Genomic DNA, 26,537 nt, shown 5'->3' with positions numbered 1-26,537 from the left:
CTAAGTTAGAGACATGAGAGATTTTAAACAACCACTTTCCAAATGAAGAAATGAAAATACAGAAATTCCTTAGTATGCCCTGTTCAGCTGACGGTCATGCAGCTGAATGATGATCAATGTCCCCTAGACCCTAGGTATTCTCTTTTGGGAGGTGGGGGGGATAGAGGTGGGACACGGCCAGTAGATAGTCAAGCTGACCCTCTCCAGAGCCTCTAGACCAAATGGGCTGCCCTAGTCAGGGCTCGCTTTAAGTAGGTCCTCGATTTGAAACCCTTCTCCTAAGTAGGGGATTGCCTGCTCCAGACGTGCAGAGACATGCGCAGTGGGGAGAAAAGACGGCGCTGCAATCCTTCCTCTCTGCCTGCAGCGTCCAGGTTACTGCTCCAGTTTCCGTAGGTGTGAAGACAGGGCTCGCAGCCACTTCACAGAGTTAGAAAGATGAAATGTGTGGTGAGAACACCAAAGCTTTACAAACCTCAGTAATTAAGTCCATAACTAAATGTGTTTCCATGAGGGTGTGGATAATAGTTAGGATTCCAAGTATACTTGATCACTGAAAGAGGAATTTAATAAACGATCTTCCAGTTAGATGGGTGTGTATGCAGCATTAGAAACTCAAGAGTTCTGTTTGTTCTTTCAGCTGGCTGCAAGGACTGGGACGGGGCCTGTCTGCCTTAGATCTCTCCAGCTGCCATTCTGCGCACTGAGCAGCCCAGCAGTCAATGACTTGCATGTGAATGAATATGGCTATCTGTCCCACGATGGGGTTGGGACAGGGGTGGGAGGACGGGAAAGAGGCCACCTCACAGCGGCGTCAGACTCCAAACCAGTAAAGACCACACCCGGGGCAAAAGGAGGCAGCCTATCCAAACCGCAAATGTGGCCGACCACATCCGATCTCCCACACAGCTTAAAGGCACAGACTAATTATTTTTTGTGTCTATATGTGTATGTGCATGTGTGAAGGTTGCCCATGCGTGTCTGTGTGTGTGTGTGTGTGTGTGTGTGTGTGTGTGTGTGTGTGTGTGCAGAGGTTGGAAATAACCCTGGGTGGTATTTCTCAGTTGCCTTTTTCTTTTAAAGAAGAAAAACTATCTTTTTTTTTTTTCCATTTCACATACCAATTCCAGTTCCCACTGAGTTGTCTTAAACACACAGTGTGCTTTAGGGGTCTCCTGTGGGCCTGTGGCTCACCCATTAGTGCCACGGGGGTCCACTTGTCACTCCATCACCTGTTTGAAGGACTGTCCTCAGCTTAGCAGGGCTTGCTAAGCATTGAAAAGCAAGAAACAACAAAACAAAGCAGACATAAACACTCAGATCCCACCTATTCTCTCACTATTCAGCCAGCAGCCTCTCTGTGTATACTATGCCGGGCACCTTTGGGAGGTATGAATAAAATATAAAAGTACTATTGCACATTTGAAATTTCAAGGTAGTCACACACACAGAGTCTACCCAATTCTCAAAACAAACGGATGGAATTTTAACGCCCACTTCAAGGCTGGGAAACTGAAGCTCAGAAAGAGCATCCTAAGACACAGTTATCAAATGGCAGAGTTTGGGCTAAAGCCCTTTGGTGGTTTCACTCACTCACCAGCTCATTCTCTAATAAACAAGTGAGATCTTTCAGGATTGATTTTTGTGGCTGTTTGGCAGAGATTGTCAACTTTTGACAAAGACTGGCCTTTAGAAAGTTGTGTGTGAAGTTTGAACACCCTACATCGCCCCCAAAAGTTGAAACAAGTTCTGAATTAATTTTCAAAAAGAAAAGAAGACCTGCCCTTTCAGCAGGGAACGCTGGTGTCTGGGGAGGGGTCTAGGTAGGAGACCCCCAGCGGGACTTAAACAATGTGGTCTGTGGTAGTGTGAGCATAATTAGTCCCCTAAGTCCCAGGGAGTGGCAGGATTGAAAGTGGTGGCCTTGCTGAAGTAGGTGTGGCCTCGTTGGAGGCAGTGTGTCACTGTGGGGGAGGGCTTTGAGGTCTCCTATGCTCAGGCTACACCTAGTTCAGACCACTTCCTGCTCCTTCTCTACTCTCAGCTCCTCCTCCAGCACCATGTCTGCCTGCACGCCACCATGTCCTGCCGCGATGAAAACGGACCCAACCTCTGAAACTGCAAACCACCCAGCTAAATGTTTTCTTTATATGCCGTGCTCATGGTTTCTCTTCACAGCAAAAGAATACTGACTGAGACGTGGTCCAGCCTGCATTTTAACAGAGTAGGGGTGAGGGGGGAGGGGGAGGCAGCCATGGCACGCCCTTCTTAGCCAGTTACCTCAGAGGGTACAGCAAGGGAAGACATGGAGGCTGCCTAGGAGGGGACCACAATCTAAGATTCTCTATTTTAAAAGGCGAAACTATAGTTTAGATTCTTTGTTTTAGGTTTGCTGCTGTCCATTTTCTCCCCAAACTCAGAAACCACAGTGATGCCAGCAAGCACCTCCCGTGTCTGACACAGGATCTCTCAGGGGTTCCTGGTGCCCAGGGACACAGTCTGGTCTTGGAGTCTTTTTGTATAACTCTTTTACTTTTTTGAAACTAAAATACAATTTTATCATTTTGGCTTTTTCATTCCCTCCCTCTAATGTGCTCTCTTAATCGTTCTCAAACACATGGCATATTTTTCTATGATTATATGTGTGTGTGTATACATTTGTTCTTAAATATATCACCATGACTAACTCATCTGATGCAATGTTATTTGTATGTATATAATCTCAGTGCTGACCATTTGGGTAGTCAGTTGGAGGGCTCATCCCCATAGAAGAGTATGTCTCCTGCTTCCAGCGTTTCTTAGTTGTCTGGAGTTCTTTACTAAGGTCACAGGCCACAGTCTGATCTTGCAGAAGAAGTTCCCTTTAGCGTTCTCCACTTGACAACAGAGAGGAGAGTCTCAAATTTCAGGAAGGTGGAGGGAAATGCAAACAGTGACAGAGCAGTTTCTGGCTACTCCATGATGGGACCGTGTGATCTGACATCCCCCCTACAAGATGCCTGTTGGGTGCAGGCGTTGCTCTGAGCTCTAGGGTTGCAGCGGTGAATAAAGCCCCTTCTCCCTGGGAGGTCTTATCTGCAGACAACAAGCAAAGGCAATGAGAAATGGAGCTGCTTTCTAGACCGAAGAGCGAAGACGGCTTCTTTGCCATGTTAAATGAGTGCTGAGGAAGAGAAGGGACATCTGCTGACAGATGTTCCCAGTACATGGAGGTGCGAATGCTATTGCGTGCCCCTGAGGCCAGCTTAGGGAAGGTGGCGAGAGGTGAAGTCAAAGAGGTAGCGAGCACAGCAGTGGAGCAGATACTCTGAGACCCTGGAAGCATTTGCTGTGTCTTCTATGAGCCTGTCAACCATTCTTAGTGTCTGGGGATGCAAAGATGAACAAACCATGGCCCTGACTTCATGCATCTCATGATCCAACGAGGGATGATAGGCGAAGAAGGAGATGGACTGAGGACCCTCTGGCAAGTGCTGGGGTGTTTGGAGGGGCTCAGAGCTTGGGCAGGGCTTCCAGATTAAACGTTGTAGGGACAGCAATGGCATGGCGCACAGTGGCTGTGCTTCACAGCCAGAGTTTCCCTCTTTCCCTCCTGGTCTAAATCTTCATCTTTCTGAGGTTCAACTCCCTCACGCACAAAAAGAGATCGGCAAGACTTTTCTGTAGAGGAAATAAGGTCACGGTGTGAAGATGCTTTGAGGAGCACACATCCTCGATAAATGTGCTACCCTTGCTATCATCTCACTGTCCACCCACGACCCCGTGGGAGCATGTGCACAGGCAGATGTACACGCTCTTCACATATCCCCATGGATCTATCCAGGCTGGTCACCTGCTCTATAAGGATCTGCTCTCAGGGCTTCTTCTCGCAGGGCCGGGTGGTTTCTGCGCACACCCTAGCTCTCAGTGGAGCTACTGGAGACACCGCGGCTGTGATGTCTACCATAACAGTTAACTGGAGTTGCTCAAGCATGTGTGCCTCATCCCTTTTGCATGTGGGCGCCTCATGATCTCCAACAAGAACCCCAAGCGTTCCTCAGGCTGCAGGTGTTTGGCTATTTGTACTGCCGTTTGTCTGCATTTGGGAGTGGGATGCTGTTTCTATTATAAGCCAGGCATGGCTCAGGCCAGAGCTGTGTTTTTCTATAGCTAGAGGCACTCGGCCAAGGGAAGAAGAATTTGCACTCTCCTATAAAGAAGGTCCATTTCAGGAGTAAATTTCCATCGGCATATTGGCCAGGTCAGAGTGCCAAACGAAACAACTCCCAACAATGCAGTTGGAATGATACATGAGCCACCTCTCTCTTCTGGAGTCCCTTCAGGTAAGAGTCTCCTTCCTCAACCCAAGACTTATCCATCCCACCTTGCACTGCACTTTCTCTCACTCTGCCAAAGCTGTCCCATAGTAAGTCTACTTCCTTGGCGGAGATGCCTACTCTTAGCTTATAGGAAAACAGCGGCTGGGCTGGAGAACTTGAGGACTCTCTTCAGGTTCCAATGACAATCTGTAAAGAGGAACGCTGAAATGGAAGAGTCCGAGACCTCTCCGATCTTGAGCCTTCTGGACTTCACAGCCCTTTGTCACTGATGGCAGGGCCTTGCCACCTACCCTCAACCATGTCTCTTGACCATGCCCTTCGTCTTTGACCTTGGCTTTTGCTTTTGTATGCTCTTTCTTTTTTCCTGTCTGTTTTGGGAAGCTGGTAACTCCCTGGGTAAGACTTGTGTCTCACTTTGCATTTTGCATCGTGGGGAGCATGTCGTTTGCCGTTGGTGCTCAGTAAATACGACAACAGATTAATAGGCTTCCAGATAGCACATTTTCCTCCCTTCGTTTAGAGGAGCAGCCATTACAGACCCGGCATCCCCGTATCACATTCCCTCATCAGCACAAGCTGCTGTTTCTCTGATAGGCTAATAACAGTAAGTATCCATTTACTCCCATCTGAGAAACGCTACTCCAAGGGCCTCCACTTCATTCCAGTCTTAATGGTATTTATTTTTCTATGGATGCATTCTTGTATTAGCATAGATTTTTGTTGGGAGGCAGCTAGTTGTTTTATTCATGCAGGAATGGCTGAACTGTAGGCATACAGTGGAATGCACAGGATTTCTGACCAGCCTGGAAAGAGTGGACTTCAAATACCTGAGGGGTATTAAATATTCCAGTCCTGCACTTTGGGCAAACTGAGGCCACCAAAGTAGCTTCTGGGTGTCTGGAAAGAATACGTAAGATAGGCCCTTTGGGGTCTGCTAGACAGGAATGCAGCTAGTACAGGCAGGCAGCACTATAATACTGTCACCCCCCTACAAGACTCAGCAGAGAAGAGTAAGCCTAGCACAAGGCAATTGGTGGGGTGGTTAGTGTGAAGGAGTTAGAGCTGAGGCTTCAGGGGCTCAGCAGGAAGACAGCAGCCCTGTCCATGGTAGGAGGCGTAGGCAGAACAAAGGAGGTGGCGCAGCTAAGACGTGAAGAAAGGTCATCAAGAAGCTGGTTCTGCCTTCATTAAATCCTTGGACAGGTGGGGTGGGGGTGGATGGAGTGTCTGTGTCTCAAGATGAGACACTCGCTGTGATAAATACTCATAGCCAGAGAGTTGTTGAGGAATTTCTAGCAGGGAAAATGCCTGGGACTTCATGACCTCTAAGAGCATCAGCGCTCTAACATTTTAGAAAGTTCAACACCAAGAAAGTAGTGGGTCACACGGTAAATAAAAGAATTGATAATTTTACACCTAAATAATTTTTTTAAAAGGCTTCATAAGATAAAATTCCTTAACTTTAAGAAAGAATCTTACAGTTATGCAATCCAGGGGTTGGCAGAGTATGGCCTGCGGTCAGCTTTTATGAATTAAGTTCCATTCATGCACAGCCATGGCCAGCCACTTGGCTACCTTGGACTGCTTTTATGTCACAGGGACAGAGCTGGGCAGTTTCGACAGAAAGCAGACGGGTCCTGGAGCCTAAGACATGGTATTATCTGGCTCTCCTGCTTTGGTTTCATCTAATCCCTGATTTTGCAGGCAAGGAAACTATCACTGACCAAGTAAAACAAATTAGTTTAGGTGAGCTGGTTGGTGACTGAGTCAGGATGAGAAGCAGGGCATTGTCGCTTGGGGTGTGTGTGTGTGTGTGACTCCACATTGGCTCCCCATGTCCCATTCCCGGATGCTTTGAGCATGGGCATCTCCCCAGATCATGCGCACTGTGACTTTTTACAGACAGGGAGGCTGAGAGGCAGGGGTGAACTGACAGGGCCGGGGTCACCACCACACTTGTCCACTCGGCACAGGACAGGCCCTGACCTTAAGAAGGAACCACGATGTATGGGCAAAGGAACTCAGGTGAGGAAGGCAGGGAGCAAGCGCTTCTGAGAGCTCTGCAGACAAGAACTCCTTGGCTCCCTGAGCCCCTCCCAGCATTAGCATTCACCTCTGCTAGCCAACAAAAGGACACATTTACAACTGTCTGAAGCTCCACTGGAGAATATTCTCCACAGGTTTCCAGGGAAATTACTCCAAGCAGTCCTAATGGGTTAAGACGATTTTTAACACACCTACTTTCTTCAGCTTCTCCGGCAGCATCTGCTACAGACAGAAACATCCAAGAGCCTGATTTTTACCTTTCTCTGAAACAAGAGACTCCAAAGGGAACGGCATGAAGGGGGACAACGAGCCCTCACTGTCCACAATCACATCTAAAAGAACAAATGGCCAACCTGAGGCCCACGTCGGGCTTCTGTCTTCAGAGCATGAGATTTCCCAGAGTGATGAGAATCAATCAGACCTCCAGAATAATCTCCAACTGTTCAGGACGGTACACCGTCCTCCCAGCTGCCCCCAGGAGGCTTCTGCATCCTCCTGCATAGTCAGACACCTTCTCATTGTCAGCCTCCTTAGGTTACCGAGCATCTTTCTTAGACAGACAGGAATGAATATTCACAGACGTGATTAAAGTGCATTAACAGTCTGAACATATGTGGCTGAGAGAAAAAGGCAAGTCAGAAGTGCTCACACGAGACCCCGCCCCGCACACCCCCTAAGCCTCAACAAAGCAATACACTTCATTGAACATGCCTGTGCTATCCTGGGTCAAAGAACTCTTGCCCAGCTCAGACATAAGCTTTCATTTCAAGGGCGACATTTTGCAGCCACGGAGGGAGGAAAGTTGAGGCTGACAGAGAAGATGAGTAGCCCTGCTAGGGGCTCAGCTACTGACTCCCCTGTCACCTGTCCCTCAGCGCTCTGCCTTCCCCTCCCACAGATCAGCTCCTCTCCGCAGAAAGATGCACTGGGCGTGGCATTGAGGATGGAAGACAAACAGCGTCCTTATGTTTACATTTGCTGGAAGTCTGTGCCCGGTGCTGGGACTAGAGCTTTGTATAAGCTGTTTCTTTACATCCTCACACAGCCACGAGGTCAGCAGCACTGTTCTCATCTTACATATACAGTGCCCACCCATCAAAGTCAGCTAAGCGCTGCGGAGACATGGAAGGAGCCAGTGGTGGAATGGGGCGTCCAGTCCCACGGCATCACCTCCCATCCTAGAGATGTTCTTTCTCTGGGGTTGCGGAATGACCGTGTCTCTCGCCCAATCAGCAGGGTGTCCAGCAGCTCCAGGAACGGACACTGAGCCACAGATGCATTCAGTGCATGTACAGCACACTGAAACAGAACACGCAGAGACTCAAGAACATTTGTAGAGTCAAGGCAGAGGAGTGGACCACGAAAGCACAACTGATTTTCCTGGAGCTACTCTTGTTTATGTCGGTGAGAACTGAGCATGGCGGGGATGCTGCCAGCTGTAGAGAAAACCGCGTTCATTTGGGACATGAAGAGGTGTCCCTGAGAGACTTTGCAAAGGAAGTTTAAGAGAGCAAGCCAACAAAGTCCTTGCCTGACCAGGACTGGGGGCGGGAGTGGGAGGGGCTAAGAGCTGTTTCTGTGAGCAGGAGTGGGTTGGTGCCATCTGATCTTTAACTCAGACTCCATGAACCAAGGAGATTGGTCCTGTCTGCAAACACTGTTTCCAACCCTTCCTGCCCTGTCTACCTGAGCAAAGTGAGCAGGAGGAGGAAGCGAGCGCACACTTCGGTGCAGGAATAGGGTCACTTCCAGGTGGGAGGCTTTCCTGTCTCATTTTTTCACGAGCATCAGGATCAGCTTAGATGGTCTTGGCCAAGAATAAAACAACCCCACCTATCATATGCCTTTATATTTAAAGGCTATCAATTTAGCCTAACAGTTGCTAAATTTGTGATAGTCCCCTACCTCAACAACTATCTTTGTTTCTGACCAGCACTGGAATATAGCATCCTGAGTTTATGAGGAGCTACACAGAAATGAACACGTGGACACCTCCATCCTCAAGAAGCCACGAACTCGCCATGGGACACAGACGTCTACAGGGTCAGACAGTGCCACACTCTGACCTCCTGACACCTCCATCCTCTAGGAGCCACGTACTCGCCGTGGGACATAGACGTCTACAGGATCAGACAGCGCCACACTCTGACCTCCTGACACCTCCATCCTCAAGGAGCCACGTACTCGCCTCCGGCCTCCTGACATATTCTAGGCCGTTGAGAGCTCACAAGGCAGTAGGGTCCACTTTAACAACCACCCGGAAAAATATCCATATCGGTTCTGGAACTCTAATCTGTTTACATGGCAGATTCCAGGATCCTAGCTGCCACTGAGGAATGGTCTAGAAGAATGGTTTGGGGGCCTTCAGAACTTCAAACCCCATGAAAACAGTCATAGAAGAGGGCTACAGTGGAGCTCTCTGAAGCATGGGACCAGGACAAGCATAAGATGGGCTCTAAGCTTTGCTAATACTCACCATACATTGTGCATTAAAGATGCTTATCACTGACAGCTGCCCTAAGCTAGTTAGATGTGTTAAGTTACCCAAACCGGAGTGGGTGTCAAGGAGAATGCCACCCACCTGATACTTACACACGTGTTAAGTTCATAGGACTTTGTAAAATATTACTGCTCATGTTTTCCAGAGGAGGAGCTTACGGCTCAGTGGGTGAGCAACTACACAGAATTCTTCAGTGATGGAGCTAGGTCCTTCCTCCTATTCACACACTATACTCCCTCTACATGGGGTTCAACTCATCTTTAGGACACAGTTTCTATTGCAGCTTCTCAGCGCTCAGGCCTGAAGACAACTCCCTGCTGGACTGCCTGCTGTACAGTTGTGGCCTACCCGTGTGGCTGTCCAGAACCTCTCTTTGCCAGAGTCCCACTCTGACTACTTCGCTGACTCATGAGTGAGTTTCCTGGCTCTAAGCATGGATTTGCTGACACGCCACTTTGGGAAACTGGAGGTAAGTGCTCAGCCGGGGCAAAGCGTGGGATTCCCATGGGAGGACACTCGTGGCTGGACACCATAGCTGCTAACCAGACGATTGCTCAGCGCAGGGCACTGGAGAGTCTGAAGCAAGAGACAAACCTCGGATGAGCAGGGCTTCCGGCACTGAGCGATGGAAGCCGCCCTTGTCCTGGAGAGAAGTATGAGTCAAAGACAAAGTGCTGTTGCACCTGAGGTAGGTCCTTCTGGGCGCCTAACTCACCCCAAACCAGAGTGGATGCCAAGGAAAATGCCACCCACCTAATTTTTATGCACATTTTGTAAGGCTCATCATCCAATAACAAACAAGCCAATTCACAGCTTAGATATTAGCAGACTTCAGAATGGAGACTGGCTGCAACCTATTCACTCCAAACAACAACAACAACAACAAAGAGGAAGAGGGTGTGTGCTGTGAGTTCTAGGTTTGGATTCAAATCCTCATCCACTCCCTTAGCAGGTGTGTGGTATTATCTACAATATGGGCTCCCCCTGAACCCTGGCTTCCTTACACGGAAACGTCTTACAGGATTACTGCAAGAATGGAAAGAAAGACATCTCTGGGGTATAAAAGATGCATTTAAAATGTCACGTTCTCCCTCGTAGGCCATTTCTAGCTTCTGCATTCCCCTCCTTGAGGCTCTGCCAGGGGTTATCTTCAAGAATCTGTGGAGAGGGTTGTTTACAGCTGACAGCGATCCTGTTTTCTCTGAGGCAAGCATGGCCAGGCTACAGAAGGCAGGCATAAAAACCACAGGGGGAGGGCCTATTCTGGGCACGGAATGCTCTCAGGAAGGCAGAACCAGACAAATAAATCTAAGAGAAATCTTTCAGTGGAGGAGATATCAAAGCAATAAGGGCTGGTCTCTGACCCACAAGGTGACACTGAGGTGTGGCAGGCAGGCGTGGACAGACTACAAGGAGAGAGCAGGACTTGACTGCCTCTGTGGACTCCCTGCTTCCGGGACCTGACCTCTTCCATGCCCAGGCCACCTCAGAGGGCCCTCAGCTTCACAGATGTAAACACAGCTGTCAAGGAATCCTGGCTTGGTTGCCTTACTACATCTTAGCACCTCCTTGACATTTCCCAGAGCATCCCCTCTCTGTTTGTTTTTATCCGTTTTTCTCTCCTGGACAATGGACAATGGCTCCTACCCAGGGTCCCCACCTTCAGCCTCTCTTTCTCTTAGTCTTGCTTCACACTGCTGTCAGAGTGACAGCTTCAAAACGTTCAGCTGACCCCAATTAAAGCCCCTTCCATAGCTCCTTGGACGAGATCCACACTCCTCAGTCTACTAGTTATGTCTTTTTCATGCAGAGATATAAGAAATCAGATTGAAGCAACTTTGCTGAAAAAAAGCTTTGTCGGCAGGACACTGGGAACTTTCACAGCACAGAAGGAAGATACACAGGGACTTTCCTGGAAGGGACAATCACAGGGCTCTTGGGAGCTCACGGGCCAGGCCTAGGATAAGGGCAAAGGCCTCCCATGGCCCCAAACCACTCTTCCCAATAACCCGCCATAAGGGTCGAGCTGCATGCTGCTGCCGCTCTGGCAGAAACCCCAGCGAACACGACTGGCCAGCCCAAGCTGTGTTTCCTTTCCACATTGAGGACAACACAGTGAAAGAATGCCATGGACTGGTACCTGGGTTCCAAGGCTGGGCCTTGTCCAGAGTCGGGGAGGGGAGTGGGATCAGGGCTAAGCAGGTCAAGAGGTGCTGAGACAATAAAGACCAAGCTTGCCACGGTCTGACCTTGAGACATCTTTGCCCCCCACTCCCTGCTCTCTGCCCTGAAGGTGACAGCACAGTGGTGCCAGGGCCTGCCTGGTGACTCACCTCCTTCTGCCTAGTATGGTTTCTTTGCTTGGATAGACTTGGATACACACACACACACGTCATCCTTAGAGATTCAGTATATGGCCATCTTCTAAGAGCCGTCCCTAGGCTCTGAGACTAGATCAGGTATCTTCTGGGGGAGCTTCCCAGTACACCCGTGTGCCTTTATTGTAGTTGCTACAGGATAGCAAGGAACAATGGGAGGAGAATGGTAGTAAAAGCAAACACAAGGCACACTCACTATAGGCCAAGCCACCCTCTGGGCACTGGATACACTTTAATTGAAATTTAGCTGAAGTATGCGCTCTTTCAGTCCCACTTTCTGGAGGTAGTAAACTGATGTCATGTGGCCCACATAGTTTTCTGAGACCACAAAGCCAACAGTAGAACCGCAGTGGCTCTGAGTCTGTGCTCTAGAACTAACTCAGCAGGCCCCAGTCTGCCCATTTGGCCTATGACAGCCAGCCTCATACTTCCTGGTGCTAACTGAGGCACTCCCACAACACTGACAGGATGAAATGGAATCTTCACTGGGCAGCAGGAGGAGGAAGGAGGAAGGAGAGGCCAGTTGGGCCCATGGGAATGAGATTTTTAGGGGCTCTTGGAGGAATAGGTCAGAGAAGTCTAGCCCCAAACTGGCTGTCCTAGCAAACTTGGTATAAGCAGGGTCGTAGGACACCAAATAAGCCACCCAGAGCCCTACACCCTTCAAGGCCACCTCTGTGAAATGTCCCTTTCTAACACAGCCACTCCTCTTCCCCTTCTCCCCCACCCCCCTATCCCCGTTCCAACTTCCATTCAGATCCTTAAAGCAGCAGGGACGGCGCCTCCAGTGGCGGCATGAAAACAAAGTTTCTTCAGGGAGCTGTCACCACTGCAGCTTCTGTGTGCACCTGCTGGGGTGCTGTTCACCAGGGCCCTGGCTTTCCTTGACTGCGTTTCACGTTTCCTTCAGTTGCCAGACTTGTTGGTCAGCAGGTCAGCAGGTCAGCAGCCAGGCTGTGTTGTGACAATAAGTTTCTAATGCTAACTTAGTTTCTCTAGTTGCCATGGAGACTCATTCTAATAATCTGCCTCGGCGTTCTTCCTCCATGGACTCCACATCAGCTCCTGCCTCCAGGTTCCTGCCCTAACTTCCTTCACTGATAGACTATGACTTGGAAGTGTAAGCAAAGTAAATGCTTTCCTCCCCAAGTCACCTTTCAGTCACAGTGTTTCATCACACCAACAGGAACCCTAACTAAGACAGTATCCACATATGCATATCTAGGGAACATTCTAGGCAAAATGCTAAGGGTGAGAATGCTTCCTGGGGTGCTTAGGGAAAGGACAGGGGTTAGTGAGGCCAGGAAGGAGTGGAGATGGGGGAGATGAGGATAAGGTGTGATTTGGGGCCATATCATGTAGGGTGTGAAATGCACCATTGTTCTATTATACGGGACACAATGTAAGCGCCACTATGAGTTCCCTTTTACTGATGGGGAAAATGGGGTGGGGAGAGGCTATATGTCCGTCTCATTCAAGGTGACAGGACATACACATATCAGAGTAGGCAGTGAACCCAAGTCCAGGCTCACGTTTTCATCTCAAGAATCTCAAGCCATGCCTCCTAAGACATGGCAAGCCAAGAAGTGATGTCTGCCCCTATCAAGCAAATGAAGCTGCACAGGACATGAGGCTCAGAACGTTTTGAACTGGAAAGAATCTCAGAGATCTAATTCTGGTGTGATGGAAGAAAGACTTCAAGGCTCAAGCCCGGTCTGCCTTCCTCTAGTTGGGTGACATATGACATGGTCTTTGGCTGCCAGTTCTCTTACTTTGCGATAAAGACAATCGTTCCAACACTATAGGAGTGGGAAGATGAGATTAAATGATCGGCGTGCAAGGGCTCTGAACACGCTGGCAGCTCCTCTTTCACTTCCTGTGTCCCTCCCTGGCTTCTATCAGCGATAGTCCCTGACCGTCATCAAGTAGCCAGACAGAGACCGGGCATATGTGGATAGTCTTCATTCCTATCACCACCTCCAGTGGGGTGCTTGGTCCTGAGGTTAGGGAGACTGCACCCGAGACCAACTTTCCCCCAAGGCACTCAGAATTCGATACTTTGCATCCCTCTAGCCTTAAGACTTCATGGTCTCTGTCTCACCAGGCAGAACTTAACTTACAGCCTGTCTGAAGAGTTAGAGACACATGCTAAATGATCCATAAATTATCAGTTGGTATTTGTTGGTAGCAAAAAATGTACAGCCAGTTTGAACAGATGTTGGTAAAGATAACTTTGGAATGGAAGAGAAGACATGTTTAGTTCACAGGACTGTCTGACCCCTCCTTGAGGTTGAGGGTGGTAAGTAAGTTCTTACACAGAGCTCCTGCTGGGTAGACCTGAAGGCCACAGGAAGTTCCCGGAACCAGACCTAATCTGTGACTGCCCTGGCTATCAGTGGTAAATGGATCCACACAGACTTATTTGGTTCGCAACAAGGATTATTTTAGAAACCACTAGTAACAGATAAGCAATTGTGGTACTTGATAAAAGCAACCTGTGAAAGTGTCCTCAGGAGTACAAACCTAACTGTAAACACTGGGAAATTCCTAAGAAATGGAAGCTGAGAACACACGAACTGAAGGATGTGTGCACACTGAGGACCAGAAAAGCTAAATGTACAAGTCTGATACCCGAATCAGGCCTGTTAACAGAAGCCGACTTTTCTTTTTTAGCATTTCAGTGCCTTAACCTTCTATCTAGTGTGTGTGTGTGTGTGTGTGTGTGTGTGTGTGTGTGTGCACCACAGTCCACACATGGATGCAGGTCTGAGGACAATTTGTGGAAATTAGTTCCCTCCCTCTGCCATGTGGGTCCTTCGGACTGAACGCAGGTTGTCACACTTGGTGGCAAGTGCCTTCACTAGCTGGACCACCTGACTCACCCTGCCTCTCCTTTTATTTACATATTAATTCATTCATTTTACTCATTCATCAATTTTATCCACTTAGTCCATCCCTCCCGGATTTACTTCTCGCTCCGCGCAGTCCCTAATAACCGTAGAGCACAGCAGAGGGAGCCTGCGGAAAGAGATGGGAAGAAAACACAGGATGAGGTGGTGGTGAGAAGTGGTGAGCAGGCACAGCCTAGGTCTGGTCCTTCATGGTCACCGTCACCCTTTAAGAAGCAGGGAGAGATTGCCTATCAGGTCCCATTGTTATAGGATGGGCAGGTATTGGTGAAGATGCCCACAGAGCTGTGGAGAGCTACCCACGGAGAAGCCGGTCTGTGGATCTGAGCTGGAGTAGAGATTTCACACCTGGGTCTCACTGTCACATTCACAGCTGGAGTGGGGGAGGTGGCAGGTCCTTGGGTTCTCCTCCCTCTGTCCCACTGGGAGCAGACATGACCCAGGGTCTGTGAATGAACATGGTGAGGAATGGTGGCTCTCCTCCCGGGGGTGGACCCTCTGGTACACCGAGTATCTATCCCTCGGGTTGGAGGGTGACTATGTTTATCGGGTGGACGATGGATGGGCGTTCTGGGAGTCATCACTGTGACTGTCCCCCCTTTAGTATATTTAAGGAGCTCAGCACTGTATCACATGCAATGTCGGAATGAAGTAACAAAGACCCAGGGAGGTAAGGCAAGGTTCCTTGGAACAATAATGGACGAAAGTCAAGTCACCTACTGAGAAGACAGAATGGAAATGTGACCAAAGAATCCCTGGGAAGGATGGGAGCCTTTTGCCAGAACACAAACGTGGGATCTGCCCCATGCTCTCTGAAGTCCAGGCCATAACTTGCTGTCTGGCTGTGTGAACGTAGAGGGAAGCCCAGCTGTAGCAATTTAGTGCCTGGAACCCTGCTGGGGATACACGACACACTCCCATGCTGAGGACACACTCCTGAGCTGGGGACCGACTCAGAGCGTCCTGATGTGTTGCTAGAACGTTAGGAAATGCCTATGGCACATACGCCACAGGCGGTTCTGTTCTTGCTGTCCAATCAGTGAAATCTGACCTCTCTCTGTACTCATAAAGAACAGGGGAAGGATCCAGATGAGCTGTTTTCCACTCCAAAACAAAACAAACAAACCACCCCGAATGCTACTTTTTGAGGATCTTATAACTAGATCCTCTCCCACCCCAGGAAAAAACAAATCTCTGAGGAAAATCCCTCACGCTCTCTCACAGGAAATACAGGCGACTTTTCAGACATGGGTGTGGAAAAGTCTAGAAACCCCCTAGTTTAATGTTGCTCCCTGGCTCATGTTCATTGCTTAAAGTTCCTGACTCCTGGCTCTTCTTGTGTACTGTTCTATGGGAACCTCTTTCTCAGGGACTCAGATTTACAATCTTACCTATCTCCTCTCTTTGCTCCTCTCCAACCCTGGTTAGCTTGTCTTAGCTTGTCTGCACTTTCCCTGTCGAATCCGGTGGTCATTATGTGGTAATTGGTTTCCCCTCATCCCTACTCATTGGGCTCCTCCTACCTATCAGATTCTGACCACACCACTCTGCTGCTCAGGAACAATCTCCCACAACGTCCGAACCTGGCATCAAAGAAGTCATGAACTGTCCACGAGTTCTACCCTCCAGCTGATCCTCTGTGCTCTCTACACCAGACCATGATACTCTTCTGCCTCAACTACCTAAAGACTATACTGCCCACCTCTGTTAGCTTAAAAAACAAACAAACAAAAAACCAAAAGGTCCTGCTTGCCCCTCAGGACCCATCCCAAACACCACCTTTCTACAAGGAGCCTGTCTTCCCTGCTCCCCAAGCACTTACTTTGTCTTACACCTGCACACTTTGTATTCTAGTCACTTTTGTTGAAATATTCCTCCCCTAAGAATGTATCAGCCAAGAAAACAGGCACCGTTACTTTGTGACTCTCCACACAGAGTGGCTCTTAAATACATTAAAAGGGAGACACTTCCTTGAACTGCATAACACAGAGGCTTATCAAGTTACCTTCTGGACCAGGGAAGGATTTGGTGTGAAAAATGGCTCTCTTCTTGTTTTTACAACAGTGCATACCAAAACCAGAGAGAACTAAGATGCTGGAGGAAGAGGAAAACTATCAGGCTGTGTTTCCCCATGCTGAGAATGAATGTATCTCCATAAACCTATGAGTTAGGACCGTCTACCTGGGGCAGCTTGACTGCTGGGGTCCTTGGTAAAGTCTGGCGATGCTTGCAGTTACACCAGGAAGGTGCTATTTGCATTTACGGGGAGAGATCAGGGATGCCGCTGACTATCTGACAATGGACAGGACAGCCGACACAGCAAAAATAAACTTATCAGGCCAAAATGTCAAAAATGGTAATGGCAAGAAACCTTGAATTCATGTTAAACAGGCATTAACTTCACTCCAGGTGAAGAAACTGAGGCACAATTGCACCTCTTTCCCAGGGTAACAGCTAACAGGAGTGAGAATTAGCATTTGATTCTCTGAGTGTTTTTCCTCCTAGATCATGTTTCCACCTGCATAATCTGATGTCATGGCAGGAACCAGAAGTGTCACACCTGATGAAGAATACTGTCATTGTTCAGCTCGGTAGATGTCCAAGTGGCCACAGGTCACAGGGTGCAGGCAGAGGAACTTGGCATACTAGCTCCTCCCCTAGGTGTTTGCTCCAGCTCCTTCCAACTGAACAGGACAGTGGGAGTGGCCAAACTAGAAGGCCAGAGCACAGCTAAATCTCATTCTAGTGGGCCAGAGAAAGGGGAAAAGCCCCGCAAAGGATGGGTATGGGACCGTCCAGCACGGTGACTTTGCTGTGAGGCCTGGTGTGAGAAAGAAGAGGCCGAGGGTCACAAGCACCTTTCAGTATCTGCAGGGCAGTCACGTGGACCTGCAGATGGCATCCTGAGAGGCTCTGGTGGGCAGGACTTGGCTTCATGCTGTGCTTGAGTTTGATAAGAATGAGAATTGTCTAAAATGGCACAAGACTCCAGCCCCTGGGCTCAGGGTGATCTGCGTGACTGCTAAGGAACACTAAAGAAGGCCCGAATCAGAAACTTCTAAGATCTTGTTATATTTTTTGAAAGCAAAAAGTAGATTACGCTGTGTGCTAATTGCAGGGCTTGAGACGAAGCCACAACAGCAAGCCTCAGCAGGTGATGAAACTTGGAATGTCCTACCCCGAAATGGTGGGGACTCTGCAGAATGCAGAGGACCCGGGTGCAGTGAAAAATTGCCCTCAAGTGGAAAGACGCCCGCTTTCCTGTGAGGCAGAACACCAGGAAAGATGAAAAACAAACCAGTTTTTTTTTTTTTTATTCCCAATTAAAAAACTTGTCAGAAGCCAGGCACGATGGTGCACACCTTTAATCTCAGGACTCTGGAGGCAGAGGCAGCCAAAGCTCTGTGAATTTGGGAACAGCCTGGTCTGAATAGCAAGATCCAAGCCATCCAGGGATGCAAGTAAGACTGTGTGTCTCAACGAAAGAAAACAACAACAACAACAAAACTCTCAAGAAAACAAAAATAACAAATAAAAAACCTCTCAACTTGTCAGGAAATGTCTCTACAGTAAGAACAGGTTACAAAGACTGAGCATGTATCAGTCACCATTATGAAACACGATTATCATAAAAGGAATATGACAGGGTTGGGGGTATCCTGTCATGGCTGCTGTGTATCAAGCCATCCACATGAAAAGCTTAAGGGTCCTTTGTTCTGTATTTGTTATTCAAGGGTCATTCTAAACTTACCCATCCCCCAACATCCACAGTATGAAGATCAGGCTCCGCTGGGCTTGACCAATACTGATCGTCTAAGTTCAAAATCCGGTGGTGTGATTTAACACAACTATACTGGGCATGTCTTTTAACTTTTCCCTGCAGTTTTCTACTTGACTGCTAGGGATCCAGTGAGAGGCTTGGGGAGAACATAAAGTAGAAAGTACACCCAGCACCACGTGTGGAGTAAAGGCTAGTGAAGGCCAGTCGTCAGAATACACGGCTCCCCGTATATTATCCTCCTCCAAGTAGACTTCCTCCACCCCTAATTGATTAACTGTCGCTCTCTCATATCAGATCATCCCTCCAGATTAGACAAAGATTCTCATGTTTGGATGAAGTACCAAAGTTCAAAAGCCACTCTCCTCCAGTTGTTTCTGTAAAGGAAGCACCCACTACATGATCCAATCAGGTTTTCTTAGTTCTGCACAGCTCTTTTAATATTTTTAAATAATTTGCAGTTGTACTACCAGTTCAACATGAAGAAAGAATTGCTTCAGGGCATGCGACGACTCTCCAAGACCATGAGAGGTAAAAGTAGTTTGTAGGAGTGGAGACCCAGGGATCCCGGGGTCTTTATTCTCTGCAGTAGGATGTCCTGCTGCCAGCCGACTCTCCTTTGAGAAGATGGGAATCTAGCTACAGTGTGGCTACAGTGTGGCTACAGTGTCCCTGGCTACAATTGTGCATTCATCCTCACTGAACAGGTTTGGGACAGTCAGTGTGAGAGCTAGAAGGAGCAGGACACAAGAATTCAAGTCCTACCCAGTGGGAAATGTTTACCTCCTATACCTTTGACCGGAGACTACATAGAACCAGACACCTTGGGGAAAGAAGGATTTGTTGGTCTGTTAGCCTTGATGTAGAATCCAGTAGGTCTGCAGCAGATACGACCAAGGCAGAGTCTAGCGCCCCAGATGCCTAACATCCTACAGTGCAAAGCTGCCCCGTCTTAGTTAAGCTTTCTGGAGTATGGGAGCAATCTCTGTGGCCAGTCTCAGGTCATGGAAATCTGTTGAGAACTTGAACCTTCCATTAAAAAGGAAAGGGTGGGTTGTTTGTTAAACTGGCGATATGTCAGAGGGGCACTGCTCATTTAGTGAGGATGGCAGAACGGCTCCTTTTCTTTATGAGACGGTTTCCACTAGAGGCCAAAGCTGTTTCTTCCTAAGGTTTCTTGAGTGGATACAAGGGCTGAGCATAGCCCAGCTGTGGGCCCCTATCTGCAGCTGCAGGTCACAACCCGAGACTCCTTACAAGGGCTGCTTTTGCAGTCAGGAGGGCTCACAGCAGGGACGAAGCTTGCTGCTGCACAGGCCTTAGGCTAAGTGTTAATTAACACTTTCTGAGATGAATCTGAGGGAATTCTCTAAAAGAACCTGCAATTTGCCTACTCCACCAGCAGGCAGCAGCAATACAGATTAAACTGCGAGAATGTTTCATGTCAAGATCGTCCCCAGATTCCCCAAATATGTAATGATGTCCAGTGATTAATTAAAAGACAGGCCACTTTTGAAGAGAAATCTTGGAAAAAAAATTGAACCTAGACATAATATGGAACACTGCATCTGATGTTCAGGGGTTAGAATGTATTATACCTGACTTAATTAGAATGTGTCCCTGTGTGGCTGCGGGATGCAGCCTGTGACCCTCCTATGCTACTTCCTTCAGCTATGCTTTCTCTTGGTGACAACCCTTTGATCTCAGGGGTCCCTGAAATGAGTGCATGTAACATTTACTTCGGCCACCAATGGGAGCTGGGGCAGTATTGGGTCCACCAGTACTAAATGAAGCAGCAGGAGGATATAATGATTAGTGATGCCCCAATGGGGACTAAGCATTAAACAGAAAACCACTTAGTTGCAGAGATGGAATTTCCTGTCTTATGGTTAGGCTGATCATTCTAAAACATTCTAAAGTCACTTCAGAGTCCTGAAGGAATGGCCATTTAAAAGATCAGCACACTGAGGGGGAGAGACAGACAGCAAGAGTAAAGAGACCAAACAGACATAAGAACAGCGGAGCCCGAATATCTTGAAGTAGCTCAGTAGGTCAGACAGCAGTCACTGCCTTTCGTTTCTGTCCTGGAAGGCGGCATCAGGATGGCCCTGGGAGAATACGGGTGACTTAGCTACAATGTTAACTTTAAAAATGTAGAAAATGTCCCGAGTCTCCTTTAATAACCCAGTTTATAGCTGTCATCCGTGACTTTCTCTGAAAGTTCATTCCTGGGGTCTATTTATAACCCCAGCCCATACTGCTTCTTAGAGGAACGATTTTCACACGCTGACTACCTGCGGCGTAAAGTACTACTTCCTTCTATTTGGCCTTAAAACCGTCGAGCTCTCTGGCTTCGCGCAGCAGGGCAGGATGAGAAGCCATTAACATCCTTCACCTGAAGAATTATTTTTAAAGAAGCTAATTAAGCCGACAATGAAAACAGGCATAATACTATGCAAACACATTAATTAGGCCAATTTTGAGGTTCCAACAAGTGTCCTGGAAAAGTTCAGTCCGTTTACACGGTCTAACTTTCCCCAGCTGATTTCCACTTGGAACCTACTTCAGCGTGGGCCTAGTTTATCTCTGAACCAGAAGAAGAAAGATGGCAATAAGTGGGGCCGAGAGCCAAAGAACATAGCTAAAATATACCGGCGGTGACTCCTGAAAAGGAATTCTTTTGTTTTCAAAGTTCAGAGCTCTCAGAACAACTAACTACACTTTGGTTCATACTGGATAGAGCTAGCCAACTCCAATATCTAAAAAGGGCAGCTGGATTGCCAGGAGCCACCCTCTGGAAGGAAGACCCACCCAGACTCCCTGCTCATCAAGTTTTGTTTCCCCTGTGGAGGACTAAGACTCAGTTGGGTGTTGGTCTGCTTGGCCCAACAGTCAGGGACATGTTGGGTGAAAATGTTTTCCTTATCCATGCAAAGACAGAACAGTCAGAAGGCATTCTTAAGTCTTGGTTTGCGGTCAGGGCAGGAGAGGGATGGAAGCAGATCCCAGCCAGAGAGAATTCCCAATGGAACAGTTTCCACCATGGTCTGCTTCTGATTCCCTGCCTCACCCAACGCAGATGCAGGAACAGGGTGTGAAACTCTGTCCTATGACTTTGCCAAGTGAAGAAGGGAAGCCAAGGTCTAGATGAGCTTTCTCCCCACTGAACAGATATGTTCTGTTGTTGGGAAAGAGAGAGAGAGAGAGAGAGAGAGAGAGAGAGAGAGAGAGAGAGAGAGAGAGAGAGAGAACAAAGGTTAACATTCAAGTATTTTAGAATCAGTACAGAGAAAGTCTATTATCCAAGGTTGGTTTTGATATATTAAAAGATCTAGTCTCCCAAGACCTATGAAATCCCAAGAGGTCCCTGCACTCTCAAGCTGTGGAGGAAGGGGTGTGGGAACGCAGCAAACCTTTTTCAAAGGGCTTTTTAAAAGGAGTCTTGTCACTCACCAATACTCTAGGTATGCTAAGTACAGTGTCTTAACCAGAGCTTGCCAGTAATTTGCTTGTCTACGGGACCAGCTGGGAACTAACCCAGGACACTGGAGATGTAACAGCAAAGACTGTAAGGATTCTGATGCATGCAGGGCGTCAGAAACTTAATAAGAGTTCAATCTTTTAGCGATGCCTGAATTCACAGCATGGCTTTTCCCAAGGAGCGCCAAGTGCTTTAAAGATGACACGTTAATCTTCACAGAGCCTGGTAATGGAAAGCCTGCGCCTGCGGGGACAGGATGCGGGCTGCGGAAGCTGCTGACTTCTGAGAGCGTGGCAGTGATGCGGAGAGCAGGACAGCTGTCTCCAGGCGCCCCATCTCTCGGCCCTCTCAACTGCTGCTGTCCCTGCCAAATCTCAGTCCCAGAGTAGTAGGAATCGGGCCCCCCACGTTTCTCCCCTTTTAAGCAGCAGCACCTTATCAGTAAGCAAAACAAAGGATAAAGACATGAAAAAGCAAATAAGCAAGGAAGGGGAGCAAGAGGATCCGCCAAAAGAAAGATGACGAACAGGGCACAACATGGTCTGCCCAGTGGGCCATACCGTAGGCATCTGCGCGGGCCCAGAGACAGCTTGGTGAGATCCTAAGGCCCTGTGTGTTAGCACAGAGCCTGGCACAGAATGGGCACACAACCAGTTCTGCCAAGGGAATGACCAGTACTGCACTTTACAGTTTAGAAAAGTATTCATCCACCGTAACTGCGTACTTTCCCCAACTATATCCCCTGACACACAAGGAAATGTAAGTTTATAACGGCCAGGAAAGGGGGCTGTCCTGAGGCCTTCTCATTTCCAGGCTGTTTATAGAAAAGAAGCATTCTAGAATGACCTGGAGAAAGTGTGAGTTCCACTTGCCTGTTCTCACTTTTCTCTTCCTTTCAGCTCACTTCTGTTGGTTCTTCAACCCAATTGTCCAGCTCCTGTGGTCTCTTTCTTCAGCTTGAGACTCACAATGACTCAACATAAAATCAGTTTCCTCAAGCCAGGGATGGTAGCACAAAACCTTTAATCCCCAAAGAGACAGATGGACAACATTTACCTCGATGAGATGCTGCCCAGAGTGGAGATCATAATTTGAGTTGGGAATGTTAGAACTTAAGATATCACTCATCTGAACTAGTTTATACACATGCAATTATAGGACTCACAGGAACTAACAGGGTTACTTGATCTAGCCAGCCACTAGAATTGGGTCATAAGTAGTAGTTATGTCTTTGAACACTGTAATGGTTTGAATAGAAACCATCCCCTTCCCTCAAAGATTTGTGTAGTGAAGGCTTGACCTATGATTTAACATTTCCCAGGTGAGGTCTGAAGGGGAAGCTGGAAAAAGCACTAAACTCATCAGTAAGATCGGTGAGTTGAGTTCATAGCTAAAGGACAGGAAGTAGGTCACTGGAGGCGTGCCTTTGAAGGGACTGTTTTGAAATTTGAAGACACCAAAGCATTTAGGCTGTGGCATGGGTATTGCTAGCTGCTTTTAGCAAGGTTTACAATGAGAACTGAAAGCAAAATCAGAGCACAACAATGTGAAAACTTTACAGTTTGGCTAGAGGAGAAATACCAGTAATGTTGGTGCTGAAGAAACAGTCCATTGTGAGGAGCCCAGTACTGTGTGCCAGGACACCAGGCAGGACACCCGAGAGCATCTCAGCAACTGCTAAGCCCGTACAAGTATAAACTCTTTAGAAAGACTGTGTGAGAAGAGTGCTTCAGTACTTTCCTTAGATGGGACTGACTCAAACGATGCTACTGTAGGATTCATCTCATTGTGTCACCATTCTGGCATTTGTAGGCCCATATAACCATGGACCAAGCAGATCCAGATTCTGCATAAACTGGAAGCAGACCCTGATGCTATTCCCACTGATGCTTCTTTGGCAGGAAAACAGAATGCAAGACTTACAGCATAATGGAAGTTCTCACCCAGATTTCAAAGTAAGGCAACATGCAGCATGATTAGAGCCCTTGATGGAGGCTCCTGAGTAGGCAGGATTGAAGCTGAAGCTGCATTGAAGACCCCAGGAAGTTAAGAGATGCCAGGAGCACATAATGTCTCTTGAGAAACACCCCAGGAAGCAAGTGGAGCCAGTCCAAAGGGAATGGCCATCTGGGCTGCAGTCAGCAAGGCCACATAGGTGTGGCTGTTCAAGCACTTTGAAGCTTATATCACAAACTATGTGTTGAAGCTTATATCACAACTGTATATAGGATTATTGTTTGCACTGTGTGGTCTAATCTTGCTTTGGCCTTACTTCTCCTTGCTGTTTTCTCATTCTTCCCTTTGGGAATGGAAACATTTACCCTGTATCTACTGGGTCTATAGGTGGTGGTTTGAATGAGAATGTTTCCCCATCGGCCTCTGTATTTGAATGCTTGGTCCACAGTTGGTAGAACTGTTTGAAAAGGATGAGGAGGTGTGGCCTTGTTGGGAGAGGCATGTCCCTGGGGGCAGGCTTGGAGGTTTCAGAAGCTCAAGCCATTTCTAGTCCCTTCTGTCTCTGCCCTGTTGTTGTCTTAACAAGTGGGCTCTCGGCTACTGCTCTAGCGCCAGGCTCGCCTGCCTGCGGCCATGCTCCCCATCATGATGGCCACGGACTCGCCTTTTGAAACTGTAAACCCAAGGAACCATTTCCTCCTTAAGTTGCATTGGTCACAGAGTCTTACCACAGTTGTAGAAAAGTTACAGGCACAAAGGTAATAGTCGCCATGTGTTGCTAAGAAGCCTTGGACCTTTGATAAATGCTGGAACTATTACACCTTTGGGGACCTTTCGATATAGGACAAATGCATTTTATATTATGAGATGTCATGAATCTTTGGGGTCCAAGAGTAGATGGTATAATTTAAATATAAAGTATTCTCCGGAATTAGGTAATTGAAGGCTTGGTTTTTCATGCAGGAATGTTCAGAGAAGGGAATTTGAGAGTGACTGGATCACGAAAGCAATGATCTCATCACGGTATTAATCTATTGAGCTCCAAGCTGGACTGGCTATTATTTGTAGGGTCTAGCTGGAGGAAGTAGGCCATGGCGGCTGCCTTTGAGGAGTGCATTTTCCTCCAGATTTGTTTTCTTTTTCCTTTTACTGCTTCCTGGCTGCCAGGAGGTGAGCAGCCTCTTCCAGCTAAAGCTCTCATCACTGTGATATTCCACCTTGCCTCAGGCCTACAGCAGTGGAACCAGGTGATCTTGGGCCAAGCCTGAGAAACCATGAGCCAAAACAATATTTGGTTGATAAAAGTAGATTTTCTCAGGTTACAATGACAGAACATTGACTAATGAGCTCACAGAAAGCCCACACTGAGGGTCTGTGAAGTTTCTTTCCATTGGACTCACTTATTTCTGGATAATCTCATTTCATTAAAACGTAAATTCCTAAAAGGTAAGGATTTTTTTGGTGTTTTCCTCATATCTTCCTCGCTATTGCCCAGAAGAGTGCATGCCATGGCAGCCACTCAAAAAATATTTGTTGAATGAATTAATAATTGGTCTTGTATACAGTCCTTGGGACCTTTCAAAAAACCTAATCCTTTTCATCTTCAATATGACAGCCTCTAAAATAATATGAGACAGCTGTCATGCTCCCCAAGTCGTCTCCTTCCCTGACAAAACATTTATAGTTCCCTGAAAATTATGTGAAGAAAATCCAGACCCTCTGTCTTCTTGGAGCTTCAGAATCACAGAGCATCAGGAGACAGCGGGAAGCCTTCTCTCACCAACACTCTCATTCTGAAGAGAAGAAAACGGAGCTGTATGGAAGGAGAAGCCTACCTAGGTTGACTGTTGAGGGAAAGATGGGGCAATATAAGAAACAGAGTGATAGGCTCCACACTACAGAAACTTTGTAGGGAAAACAAATCTGAGATCAAGGCCTTTACAATCTTTGTGATGCTGTTCACGAAGGTAGCAGAGTTCTTTAATATAGCCCAACCCAAACCACTAGAGATTTAGATGCAGTCAGGCAAGAGAGAGAGAGAGAGAGAGAGAGAGAGAGAGAGAGAGAGAGAGAGAGAGAGAGAGAGAGAACGAGAACACAGGACCCTTCACATGCTTAGCACATGCCCCCACCAGTGAGTTACACTCCCAATTCAACACCGGATTCATTTTCATCCATCAGACACAATGACCATGTACTATGACCAACACTGGACTTTCAGAAGGCCAAGTTGAAAAACAAAAGTCTCTACATTTGGCATTTACAGTCCACAATCCCACAAACTGACCATAATGGTATGAGGATGCCAGAAGGTAACAGAGAAGTCCCTATGTCAGACAATGTTTCCTGGTAGAGGCAGCAGCATTTGAACTTCTGCCTAGGATAGTGTCCTGGCTTGTTTTATGCCAACTTGATCCAAGCTAGAGTTTTGTAAAATGAGGGAACTTCCATCAGAAAATGCCTTCATAAGACCCAGCTGTCAGGCATTTTCTTTATTAGTGATTGATGGGGTGGAGCCTGGCCCACGCAGATGGTAACATCCCTGGGCTGATGGTCCTGGGTGCTTTAAAAAAGCAGGCCCAGCCAAGGTATCAGGAGCAAGCCAGTAAGCAGCCCTCCTCCATGGCCTCTGTTTCAGCTCCTGCCTCCAGGTCCCTGTCCTGTCTGAGTTCCTGTCCTGGCTTCCTTCAATGATGGACTGCAATGTGGAAGTGGAAGTCAAATAAACCCTTTCTCCCCATGGAGTTTCGCTGTACAATAGAAACCTTAACTAAGGTAGGTCTGTGAATTGCTTTTACTTGCATGTATCCAGTGTGCAGCTGTCAGAGGAGGCTGCAGGCTGGCCTTAACCAGACTAGTGAATCCAAGAGGGTACGCTTCCTATGGACACCACCAGCCAGGGCTGAGCTGCCTCAGAAGTAACCTAGTACAGTCTTTCTGAGGGCCTTCCCTTTCTGTTACATCTTCATGGAACGTCAAGTTGGGCTGCTCTGTTCTGGGGATGGAGGAAGGAGGCAATGAATCTTTGCATTGCTGGAGGCCCTATGAGAGGTGGGGTATGCTGAAGGTCATGCAGAATGAGGAGGAAGGTAGAACGGGTTTCTCCACAGTTGTCTTTGGAAGACTGCTTTAAGTAAATAGGAAAGAGTTTAGAGTACTTCTGACACATC

At 47.7% G+C, this 26,537-nt stretch overlaps 2 protein-coding genes across 4 annotated transcripts in view; one reads left to right on the top strand and one right to left on the bottom strand.

Moving 5' to 3' along the window:
• The window catches only part of Fam78b (family with sequence similarity 78 member B), a 92,848-nt gene that overhangs the window by 35,996 nt on the left and 30,315 nt on the right, over window positions 1–26,537 (bottom strand). The gene's annotated exons all lie outside the window — the stretch shown is intronic.
• Window positions 9,299–26,537, top strand: part of LOC126511297 (uncharacterized) — a 71,015-nt gene continuing 53,776 nt past the window's right edge. The window contains exon 1 of the mRNA XM_050158356.1: window positions 9,299–9,334. Coding sequence (XP_050014313.1) covers window positions 9,299–9,334 — 36 coding nt within the window. The remainder of the gene's footprint in view (window positions 9,335–26,537) is intronic.

The sequence above is a fragment of the Alexandromys fortis genome, unplaced genomic scaffold, assembly GCF_014885135.2.
Source record: "Alexandromys fortis isolate MF-2015 unplaced genomic scaffold, M_Fortis_MF-2015_v1.1 scaffold_97, whole genome shotgun sequence".
In the NCBI taxonomy this organism is placed as follows: Eukaryota; Metazoa; Chordata; class Mammalia; order Rodentia; family Cricetidae; genus Alexandromys; species Alexandromys fortis.
This window is presented reverse-complemented; position numbering and strand designations above follow the sequence as displayed.